At 36.4% G+C, this 13,086-nt stretch overlaps 1 protein-coding gene across 1 annotated transcript in view; it reads right to left on the reverse strand.

Annotated features, from left to right (window-relative positions):
- Positions 1–13,086, reverse strand: part of Zfyve9 (zinc finger FYVE-type containing 9) — a 193,515-nt gene that overhangs the window by 105,600 nt on the left and 74,829 nt on the right. The window contains exon 3 of the mRNA XM_076860361.2: positions 1,950–2,054. Coding sequence (XP_076716476.2) covers positions 1,950–2,019 — 70 coding nt within the window. The 5' untranslated portion in view covers positions 2,020–2,054. The remainder of the gene's footprint in view (positions 1–1,949; positions 2,055–13,086) is intronic.

Below are 13,086 nucleotides of genomic sequence, written 5' to 3' on the forward strand. Positions count from 1 at the left end.
GACTTGATATGTTACAAAACCTACCTAGATCCAATAAAATCCCAAATCATCAGATTTCGCATTTACATGAATTAGAAAGAGCCTAAAGATACAGGCTATGTTGGGTCATCAATGAGAAAATATGAGAAAGATAGCCATTACAGATAAACTTTTCCTTCCTTTTCCCTTCTCATCTCTATGATCTCATATTCTATTGAGGGCTTATTCCATCACAGACACAAAATAATGAAATCAAAACTAAATCTCATCCCAACAGCTCTCAAAGAGTAACTTGAATCACTGGCTATCTTGAAGGTTTGTAGACCATTACTAAAATCAAGTCTTTAGATGGAAAAATATTACTTCATAAATTTGTCATATACTATTTCTGTTAGAAATAGAAAAAAAGGGGGGAAAAGTGGGAGAGGTAAAAGAGATTTAATTATGACTTATTCCTTTAAGTCAACTTGAGAGGACAATTTAGGGAAAAGGCTTCTCTAAATGAAGCCAATCTTAGGCAGACATTTCTAGACTGAGATTTGAGAACATATAATTTAATTAACCATATTGGCAGTTACTAAAAAATGTAAATCTTTTAAAGTTAGCTTTAAAATATATCTTTACTTTAATATACTGGGCAATTGTTATGGTTTGGATATGAGATGTCTCCCAAATTCTCATGTGTAAGACAATGCAAGGTTTGGAGGAGAAATGATTGAATTATAGCCTTGACCCAATCAAGCCAATTCTTGATGGGATTAACTGGAGGTGGGTAGGGTATAGCTGGAAAAAGTGGTTCATTGAGGGCATGGCTATGGGGTATGTATTTTGTATCTGGAGAGTGAAGTCTCTGTTTCTTGATCACCATGTGAACTGCTTCCCTCTGCCACACTCTTTCTCCATGATGTTCTGCCTCACCTCCAACCCCGAGGAATAGAGCCCGTATTCTATGGACTAAGACCTCTGAAACCATGAGCCCTCAAATAAACTTTTCCTCCCCTGAAATTGTGCTAGTCAAATCTTTTAGTTGTAGCAGCGAAAAAACTGACTAAAACAGAAGCAATATGGAAGAGTTATTTTTTCTTTTTTTGGGGGGGAGTATCAGGGATTGAACTCAGGAGCACTGATCACTGAGCCACATCCCCATTCCTATTTTGTATTTTATTTAGACAAGGTCTCATCAAGTTGCTTAGTGCCTCACTTTTCTTTTTTTAATTATTTTTTAGTTATCAATGGATCTTTATTTTTTTTATTTATATGCAGTGATGAGAATCAAACCCAGTGCCTCACACATGCTAGGTATGTGCTGTATCATTGAGAGCCCCATGCTTCCTCATTTTTGCTGAGGCTGGCTCTGAACTCTGGATCCTCCTGACTCTGCCTCTTGAGCTCGTCTTAGACATAAACTGATTGTTTAAAGTAGGTAGAGCTTAGGCTTCCTGGATCCTACTCTTGCCACTTCACTTGTTAGCAAAGTAACTTTGAGGAAATTGCTTGACCTCTCTATGCCTCTATTCTCATCCATAAAATGGAAATTAGAAGATAGACTTTTATTGGATTGTTTTAAACATTAAATTATTTAGTGTCCATGTAAGTATCTTGCACATAATATTAAGAAATATTATTTCTTCCTCTGGATATATATCATTATTGTCTTGACTCTTTTTTTAAAGTACCACATCTTTGCTGGGTAGTGGTGCACACATATAATCCCAAATCTTGGGAGCCTGAGATAGAAGGATTGCAAGTTTAAGACCAATCAGGTTAATTTAGCAGCACCATGTCTCACAACAAAAAGTTTTAAAAAGGATGGAGATGTAGCTCATGATAGAGTGCTTGCTTATCATGCACAAGGCCCTGGGTTCAATCTCTAGTAGCATTAAAAAAAAAAAGTCTACTTCCTTTTAGATCCTCACAGACTCTTTCTCCATATCATAAACCCAAACAGAGTCACCAATGTAAATTTTTACCTTCGTTTTGTTCAAATTCATCTAACACCTTGTCCAGGTTGTAAGCTTCTGCTTGGAAGTAATTCTCCATCAGTGAGGAAACTCCACTCAAGAGACTTGTTTAACCTGAAAAGCACATCAAATTTGTTTTACACTTTGAATTATTAAACTATAGCTTATAAATCTTAAATAAACAAGGATAAAATCTCTTCTAAATCTATGCAGACAATGGTAAACAATAAAACCTCATGTCATCTGATATATTTTAAAATCTTTAAGTTAATAAATTCTAGAAGCCTCTAACTTTACAATCACCAAAATACAAACAGCCCTACATATCTGTGGGTTCTACAACTCTAAATTAGATCTACCACAGATGGAAAATATTCAGGAAAAAACTCACATCTGTACTGAACACAAATATTTTTTGACATTATTCCCTAAAAAAATACAGTATAACTACTATTTACCTAGCATTTACATTGTATTTGGTTTTGTAAGTAAGCTAGAGATGATTTAAAGTATACTGGAGGATATTCATAGGTTACATGCAAATACTATGCCACTTTATAAATGATATTTGGGCATTTGTGGACTTTGGTACCCTTAGGGGTCCTGGAACCAATTCACCATGCATTCTAAGAGGCAACTATAAAATAAACATAGAAGATATATTTGATGGTTCAACAAACTTGTTTCAAGGCTGAGGCAAGAGGATCGCAAGTTCAAAGCCAGCCACAGCAGTTTATAATTTAGTTAATAGTAAACAATATTAAGTAAGAAAATTTAAATAATAAATTACTTTAATATCAATTCAGTATGAGACACTATGATTTAATTGTCAGATAAAATTAATAGAAAAGCTCTACAGATTAAATACTCTAGAAATTCAAGAAGTCCATAATTCTTATTTGAGATCTTAGCTCAAATATCACTTACACAGGAAGTATTCTCTGAACCTCCAAGAAAGATAATGGCTCACCTTATAATCTGTCAGCACCACATTCTTTTCCTTTATAAAATTTATCACCATCTATAAATATATGCCAGTGTGATTATTTATATCAAGCTCTCCTACCTGACTGTAGGCACCACAAAGGCACTCTCCAGACTGTGTTCACCATGTACCCCCAAAGATTAGACAGAACATGATGTGGTATCCACTCAATGATACTTATGGAATGAATACATGAACAATGCATAAGTAGTTGGTCAATAAGATCTACTGAATTACAATTACAATTACTAAAAAAGGCAAGCACCAAAAATGTTCTGAACAGGTTAATGGTTATTAAGAAGAGAATGTTCACAGTGCCTCAATGTATCATTCCAATGTTGAACTATTAATTTCCAAGGAGAAAATATACATTTATAATGAAGAGATATGACAAACACCACCAGAACGAAATGTTCTCACAGAATAACCAATAGTTCAACATGCCAGCATGTGCATTTTCTAATGTGATACAATGACAAGTACAAAGCATCACCTATATAGTTTTTTGTTTTGTTTTGTTTTGGATTTTTTAGTACTGGGGATTGGAGCCCAGGGTGCTCTACCACTGAACTACATTCCCAGCCTTTTTTTTTTTTTTTTTTTTTTTTTTTTGAGACAGGGTTTCACTAGTTGCTTAGCCTGGCCTCAAACTTGTGATCCTCTTGCTCAGCCTCTCAATAGCTGGGATTATAGACATGTACCACTGTGTCCAGCTATACAGTATTCTTGCTAAAAATATTTAGCCTGAATTTAATCATGAGGAAACTATTAGGCACATCTAGAATGTGAAGATTCTATAAGATAAATGATCTTAACTCATTTAAAAAATATAAAACACCCAGGGGCTGGGGATGTAGCTCAGTGGTAGAGCATTAGTCTAGCATGCACAAGGATTTGATCTCCAGCATTGGGAAAAAAGAAGGAAAAAAGAGAGAGAGGGAGGGAGAAGGGGGGAAAAGGAGAAAGGAATGGATGGTTGTGATAGTATACCAGGAAAAAAGGAGAAAGAAGTGTAAGTAAGGGGTAAAATGATAAAAAGTGGTAAATCTACATAAAAGATATATGGATCTGAAAGGTCTATTTTTTTGTAACTTTTCTATAGACTTGACATTTCTTAAAAGAAAAATATTAAAGCCATTCTGAGCTGACAGGCAGTAAGCATTCCTTCCTACACTGAATAGAGAAATTCTAGATAAAACTGATCATGTCAAAGGGGTGAAACAGACAAATTTAAAAGCAAATGAGGGAAATATACAGATATCATAACCATAGAAAAAACAATGAAGCTAGCAAAGACAAACTGAAGGGTAGGCCTACTGTCTGAAAGCTTGAAGGAAGGGTGAGAATTATTGGCTGCAAATTTATAGAAGTTATAATTTATAGAAGAGGGGCCCAAGCTGGCCTTTCTACATGAAGCCAGGAACTAAGGGAAAACTCTAAAAGCCCAAGACTTAGAGCAGAATGGAACAAAATACCAATAAATTCAACCTCGAGAATTAGAATTCCAAACTTGGTCTTCACTCAGAAGTAAGAATGATATTAAGTCCTCCCATTCAGAAATACAACACAGTTTATCTCGATGTTTACTCAACTCTTCCTATGACTTTTAATAAAGATTTTAATTTTAAAAAGTCATTAAATACTGAACAGTCAGGAGAGAAGCATACATGTGACTACAAAGAAGTAACACAGAGGAGATCTCTGTGGTGAAAGAATTGTGCTGCATCTTAATTTTGATGATAGTTACATGAATCTACACACACGATAAATGGCAGTGAACCACAAAGAATTAACATCAACCTCCTGTGTTTGACATTGTCTATATTTATGTAAGATGTAACCCAAAAATATTGGGTGAATGACGAATTCACAGGAACCCTTTAAACTATTATACAAATTTCTATGAATTAATTATTACTATAAAATCAAAAGTTTTTAAAAACAAAAAAGAAAACGGTTGTTAAAAATTGAATAAATAGGGCTGGGATGTACCCCAGTGGTAAAGTACTTGGCTAGCATGTGTGAGGCCCTGGGTTCAATCCCTGGCACCTAATACTAAAATAAACATGGGAGCAGGATGAGGAAAGGACATCTGTGGATGGGAGAGTCAAAGTCTAATATAAGGCAGATACCCTTTTGTAGAGGTGGCCTAGAATGTTAAAGACCTAGCAGAGTAACAATGACACAGAAGGACAACCCATTGTGCTATACCAGAGTCCAAGAAAGTAAGGAGGGTATTCATGTGAAGGGAAGGGTCTAAAACAGGAAGTCAGAGAGCTCCAGTGAATAAAAGGGGCATTCAAATGTGGGGAAGTGAGAAGGAGGCAGTGAGAAGGCAGTTCAGTATGCCAAATCAGAGCCTATGCATAATAAGACACAGGAAAAAGAAAATATGGCACTGATAGGACATTAGCTATATGGAAAAATGGATCAAATAAGTAATTATGTGAAGGGCAATAGGAGCAGGGTTTCTGACTGTTGGAGAAGGGAGTTACAATGTGAAAAAGGAAAACCTGAAAGAACTCTACAGTATTGGTTTAGAATTTTAGGTATCATTGTGAACAAATGAAATCAAATAAAGATTCTTTTGAGACATAAAATAAAGGTGCAAATATGTATGTGTATGTAAATATGTGCATATACATACATTTTCTAGCTTTATCCAGTTACGGCCTTGGATCCCTAACTGGACCCCATGTAGTAATGAGCACACCTAACAGCAGACTTGGTTTCTAAATATTATTTTCCCCTAAATGGAACAGGACTCAATGAAGAAATGACGGATTTCAGGGCTGGAGCAAAAAAAGTACAAGAGCCGTGATGAAAATAGAGAAATGTAAACTCCCATACACAGTGTGGTGGAGGAAATATAAAATGTTGTGGCTCTTTTGGAAAACCTCAAAAAAGTTCCTAAAAAGAGTTAAACATGGGGCTGGGGTTGTAGCTCAGTGGTAGAGCACTTGCATCACACAGGTGAGGCCCTGGGTTCAATCCTCAGCACCACAAAAAAATAAGTAAATAAAGATATTGTGTCCATCTACAACTAAAAATAAAATTTTTTTTAAAAAAAGTTAAACATAAGCTGAGTATGATGGCATACACCTATAATCCCAGTGACTCAGGAGGCTGAGGCAGGGGGAGTGCAAGTTCAAGCCCAGCCTCAGCAATTTACAGAGACCCTATCTCAAAATAAAAACAAAAAAGGGCTAGGATGTGCTCAGTTGTAAAGTGGCCCTGGGCCAAATCCCCAATACCACACACATATAAAAAGTTAAACATAGCTGACATATGATCTGGCAATTCCATGTCTCTGTATGCCAAGGGAAAACAGTTCCACAAAAAATTTGTACATAAATACAGCAGTATTATTAATAATGGACAAAAAGTGAGAAAAAATCCAAATGTCTAACTTATGATTCAATAAATAAAATGTGGTTAAATATATATGAGACAATAAAAAAAGGATGAGGTGCTTATATAGGCTATGACATGGATAAATCTTAAAAACAATGTGGTTGGGTTGGGGTTGTGGCTCAGCGGTAGAGCACTCGCCTAGCATGTGCAAGGCCCTGGGTTCGATCCTCAGCACCACATAAAAATAAATAAAGATATTGTGTCCAATTACAACTAAAATAAATAATTAATTAATTTTAAAAAATGTGATTACCAAGCACAGTGGCACATGCCTATAATCCCCTCGCAGCTCGGGAGACTACAGCAGGAGGATCACAAGTTCAAAGCTAGTGAGACCCTGTCTCATAATAAAAAATTTTACAAAAGGGCTGGGGTATGCTCAGTGGTCAAGCACCCCTGGGTTCAACACCTAGTATGAAAAAAAAAAAAACAGTACTGAAAGCTAAATAGTATATGATTCCATTGATATGAAATATCTAAATAGGTACCTCCATAGAGTCAGAAAATAAATTAAAAATATCTGGAGATATTAGAGGTAAAGAAGGATTAACAATCAAACTTAAACTTCCTTTATGGAGTAATAAAAATGTTCTGGAATTAGATAGTGGTGATGGTTGTGTAACTTTTTAAATATATAAAAAACCATTAAATTTAGACTTTAAAATGTGAATTTTATTGTGTGTAAATTACATTTCAAGTTTTAATAAAGTGACAACCAGCCTTGAATATCTTGTATACTAAAAAGCAAGGAAGTACTCTAAAAATGATGGGGACATGGCAAAAGAACACAGATGCCAATTTGAAAGGGTTCCCAAAGGCCAAATCAAGAGAAAATATAAGCATCAAAATAAATAACAATAGCAAAGAACTATATAATCCACTGAATAAAAGAAAAACTGGGAGTCTTTATAATATGAATAAATGAATTACAAGTGTGTTGAAAGAGAATACATAGTTTCAAGGCACTTCCCATCAAAACAAATTTTATTCATTGCCAAAATAAAAAAAAGAGTAATGTCAAATTAGGTGTGGGGTGATGCATGCCTATAATCCCAGCTATTTGGAAAACTGAGGCAATAGAATTGTGAATTTGAGGCCAGCCTGGGCACTATAGCAAAACCTGTCTTAAAAAAAAAAAGGAGGCGGGGAGGAGAAAATGCATAACCTAAATCCATACATGAGGAAATATTAAACAAACCCAAATTAAGAAACATTCTAAAAAATAAGTGGTCTATAATCTTTGAAAATGTCAAAGTCAAGAGAAAGAAAGTCAAAGTCTATAGAACTTTTTTATACTGAAGATTAAAGAGGCATGACAATTACATACAACACGTGATTCTAAACTAGATCCTCTTGATATAAAAAACATTATTTGGACAAGTAACAAAGAATAAAGACCAAAGATTAGATGGTGGTAATGCATCAATGCTAATTCCTTTTAATGGCTACTTTATATTAATGTAGCAAATGTCTGTTTGCAGGAAACTCACAGTAAAACATTCAAAACTCATGAAGCTTACAGCTAACAACTTACTCTCAAATGGGTCAAAGAAAAAAATGTTCTCTGTACTAAATTTGCAACTTTTCTATAAGCTTGAGACTGTATTTCTTAAATTTAAGAAATTGTATTTCTTAAATTACACTAAAAATGTCTGTCATATTTTTAATTTGTAGAGCACTTTCTTTTTCTGATCCTTTTATGACATCTTCTCTTACCTCTCGGATGCAATTACCTACAGCGCTTTGTTTTAACATTTCCTATTTTCAATATTACTTATTTCCTTCAAGATTCTCTTTTGAACTTATGTGTTTTGGTCTCAGTCTATTCCATTGGAGGCTTTCCCCAAATGCCAACCTGTTTAACAAATGAAGTACTAAAAGCCAACTGGAAATTATGCATAAATGTAGCTTGTCCACTAAGTGTCTACTGTATAGTGATTGTTGTTGTTGTAGTGGTGGTGGTTGTGGTGGTGGTGGTGGTGGTGCTGCTGCTGCTGCTGCTGCTGCTGCTGCTGGGGATTGAACCCAGGGCCTTATGCATGTGAGACAAGCACTCTACCAACTGAGCTATATCCCTAAACCCCATACTGCATATTGATTGACTGGAAACATGTGTGACTCTTTGGGAATATGTGTAAATCTTTTCTTTCGACTCCTGAGAGGAACTATCTAATCTCCTATAAAAGGGCACAGAGATATAGTACCTGACAGCTACTTTCTGAAGAAGTAGAGAAAGGAGTGAATGGAAGGTCCCGCCTTTCATTATATAGGATTTCCTTTATTTTCCCTGACTTCATTATAGCGTCTCATGCCTGATACCTGTTTTGTTTAAGTTCTCCAAGTCTTTTTTGAGACTTTGGTTTCATTCTCCAAAGAAAAGAATTCTTTATTTGCATTTTTATAAAAGTATCTGTCTTTTAGCCAAACTAGTAGCTCACTAGGGCTAGAGATGTAGTTAAATGTTAAAGAGTGCTTGTCTACCACCCACAAGACCCTGGATTCAATGCCCAGTACTACAAAACAGAAGCTCACTAAATATTCATACATATATATTCAAAGAAGAATATAATTACTTAATTGAGTATAGTTTCTCCCTGAGAACCTCTTCATTTGACTTTTTATTTCTAGGTCTCTTTTATTCTTTATTGAGCAGTGGTCTTTTAGACGTTCGCTACAATTTCAATTTTAGAGATCCTATTCTTACTATAGCACTGATCAGAATGCTACTTTTATGTCTTCTTCATTGATTATCCTTATTTATGCCATACATTAATAACATAAAACATGTATACACTTGGACAAATATTCTTGAGCATCTACTATTTAACAAGCACTGTTCTAGGTTACAATGATAAATAAGATAATGTCCCTAATGTAAAGGAGTACAATATCTCATGGGAAGATGAATGAGTAAACTTCAAATTTAAAGTAATATGGCATATACTAATTGATATATGCACTGTGTGCCATGAAACCAAAGAAGAGATGAATCTAAATGAGACTGACACAAGGCTGTATTATTTGGGATACATTATTATATCAAATATTCCAAGAATTTTTGGTGGTTCAAATGAGAGAAGTTTATATCTCATAATAATCAAGTTCAAGTCTTCCATATACGCAAGAAACTCTATTGAATACAATTCCTTCCACCTTGGATCTCCACTATATACGAGGACAATACTATTCAAGGTGCTAATTCTCACTAATAATAAACACTGGATAAAGACCTGCTAGCAAAAAAAGAAAACAAATTGAACAAACAGAATTCCTTATCTCAGTATGGTGCAATCACAGCTTAAGAAATGCAGGTGGTTGGTGGGCCATACTGATTAGCACTGCCCTAAGATGTAGTTCTTTGATCTGTTTCATCAAAGTTGGGACACAGTCATATCTAGGTTGAGACAGAAAGGTTTCATTTTCTTTCAGAAAAAAGAGTAGGCATATTAATCTATTTAAAACACAAACCTGGAAGTGGCACATATATCTTTGCTCACATTTCTTTGCTAAGTTTAGTCACATAGTTACATAAAGTTGCAAAGAACGCTGAAGGAAATGTCACATCACACCTGCAGCTACTATAGAAGTGAAAAATGGATTTTAATAGATTTGGACAGTTTTTGCTCCAGTAGGTGGAAAACTTCCTAAAGAAGCAATGCTTCATAAAGAACAATATTTTGCCAGGTAAAGGACAGAAGGTCACTACATTCTCAAACACCCATGTGAGAAGGCTAGGGGACAAGAAACAGTGTACCTGCCTGCCATGCCAGACCTCCTCCCCTGTGTCCCCCCGCTGGACCTCTTACACCCGGCTCCACACCTACCAACGCAGGGCTCCCCTTGCCACCTTCATCTTAGAATACTGGAACCGCCACCACAGCCCCCTCGAAGGGTAGCCTCTACCTGGGGACACCAGCCATAGAAAGCTATCCACTGCAGCAACACCTGCCACAGCACTACATCTCCAAATAGGCCACCCAACATCACTACATGACCCACCCGTGCTGCCCCACCTCTCAAAACGATTGCCTCCATCTTGAAACACCTCTGCCACCATCTTAGGTGACCTCCACTATTGCCTTTGCCAACTTTAGTTGGGAAAGCTTCCATCTTGGGTCACTGACAGGGGCCTAGAACCCCAACATCAAAGTACCTACAGTCTCCCAAACTCCCCAGTCACCAACCCAGCCCAGCACTTGCAGCCACGGGGCCAGCCTGCAGCTCTCAATGCCTGGTCCTGATCTGCCTGATACAGAACAGCTCTCCACGACAGATGCCCAGGTCCCAGTGCTCAACGTTCAGGACTTCTGGAGAGAGAGGTTCCTGATTGGGAAGTAGCAAAAGAGATACAGTTTGGAGACTACATTACAGACCAGGAATTGTTGGGTCTACAGGTAATATAAGGGGCTAAGACCAAGCTCCCATCCCACCTCACATGAGTGAACCCCAAAGGAAATTCCTAAGGAGAGGTCTTCCAATGGGGCCCGGCAATTGCTATATCCTGCCTCCAGGAGTTCCACCTCCAAAATTAATCCTCCCAAGCCTAGTAACCTTCACTATCCTGAGGGTGAAGATAACTCCAGACAACCCCACCTTTCAGATAAGAAGGGAAACAGGGAAGATATTGAACTCCAACAGAAACAATCATTCAGTTTTTCTTCAAGATTTTTTTTCTTTTTTTTCCTACCCTCACAACCCCAACATTTGTGAAACCAAGTACTTTCCATGCATCAGACTACTCAAGAATGAGATGTCTGAATAGTATTTTATAGTTTTGTTGTATATTCTTTTATTTTTATATCTTTTTCTTTTGCTATTTAATTTCTTTAACTCTCTATATAATTTTCCTGCCATTTATCTGTCTCCCTGGAGTCTCTTTCGCTCTTTTTTCCTGCTAAAAGCTGAAAGGAAAATGAGGAACCAGGAGGCAGGTGAGTGAGAAATGAAAGACAGAGACCAGGCAGAGATACACATTGTCAGAGCTGACAAATAAAGGCACATCTCTCCATAGAAGGAGAGAAGCAAAACAGGCTTGGAGTTCAGGACTATAATGGGACAGGCTCAGGGATTAGAGCCCGGTGGTTCCTAATGCAGGGGTTTAAGTTTAAGGGTGGGGTTGGTATGAGGGAGTAATGATACACCCTTGGGCAGGAAATTGAAATTTTTCTTAAAATGGCAGCTATCACTTAAGATGGCCATCAAGATGCTAAGCAAAGATCTTACAAAAGCCAACTTCTTTGATTCCTCTTTCATGCTTTCTATAATCTAATAACTCTATATTCTTACCTCCTAACTCATCAACATCTCATGCTACACACCCCACCTTATCTACCATTAGAAAATGTAGAGCCTTCACAAACCTACTATTTATATTGTAGATAATAATCGAACACATTATTTCTGTTTATTGTGACAAAACTGTAAACATCTTAATAGGAGCTATTTGGTGTAAGTCCGCATATTGTTTGCATTGGGTGCAAACGGGTATTGGAAACCTGCAGGGACACTATAAGTGTATAGGGTAGAAACTAACATCTCAGGGCTGGGGATGTGGCTCAAGCAGTAGTGCGCATGCCGTGCGGCCCAGGTTTGATCCTCAGCACCACATACCAACAAAGATGTTGTGTCTGCCAATAACTAAAAAAAAATAAATAAATATTAAAAAAAAAAGAAACTAACATCTCAGATCTGCACTGCTAGAGGGTAAGACACACAAACAATCTGAAAAAAACAAGGGAAGAAAGCCCCCAAACAAACCAAGATGCTACAATAATAGAATCATTGACAGCACAGTAGAAGAAATGTCGGAGAAGGAGTTTAGAATGTACATAATTAAAATAATCTGTGAAGTAAAGGATGATATAAGAGAGCAAACACAGGCAGAAAAACATCACTTCAATAAAGAGATAAGAGCAAACGCAGGAAGCAAAAGATTACTTCAATAAAGAGAGATTCTGGGGGGGAAAAAAAAACTGGAAATCCCTGAAGTGCAGGAAACAATAAACCAAATTAAAAATTCAATAGAAAGCATCACCAACAGACTAGATCACTTGGAAGACAGAACCTCAGGCAATGAAGACAAAATATATCATCTTGAAAATAAAGTTTACCCCACAGTGAAGATGGCAAGAAACCATAAATAGAACTTCCACAAATTATGAGATAACATGAGAGCACCAAATTTAAGAATTATTTTAGGGAGGAAGGAACAGAGATACAAACCAAAGGAATGAACAATCTATTCAATAAAATAATATCAGAAAATTTCCCAAACCTGAAGAATGAAATGGAAAATCAAATACAACAGACTTATAGTACACCAGATAAACAAAATTGCAACAGATCCACACCAAGGTACATTATAATGAAATAGCCTACATACAGAATAAAGATAGAATTTTAAAGGCCCCAAGACAAAAAACTATCAGATTACATACAAGAGGAAACCAATTTGGATCTCAGCAGATTTCTCAACCTAGACCCTCAAAGCTAGGAGATCCTGGAATAATATATACCAAGCTTTGAAAGAAAATGAATGCTAATCAAGAATCTTACATCCAGCAAAATTAAGATTCAGATTTGATAATGGAAAAAAAATACTCCATAATGAACAAAAGTTCAAAAAATTTACAACTAGAAAGCTTGCACTACAGAGCATCCTCAGCAAAATAGTCCATGAGAAGAAAATGCAAATCAGCACAGGGAGGAACTACAGTTAAAAAAAGACAAAGAAGGGCTGGAGTTGTG

Source organism: Callospermophilus lateralis, chromosome 7 (genome assembly GCF_048772815.1).
Source record: "Callospermophilus lateralis isolate mCalLat2 chromosome 7, mCalLat2.hap1, whole genome shotgun sequence".
NCBI classification, from domain to species: domain Eukaryota; kingdom Metazoa; phylum Chordata; class Mammalia; order Rodentia; family Sciuridae; genus Callospermophilus; species Callospermophilus lateralis.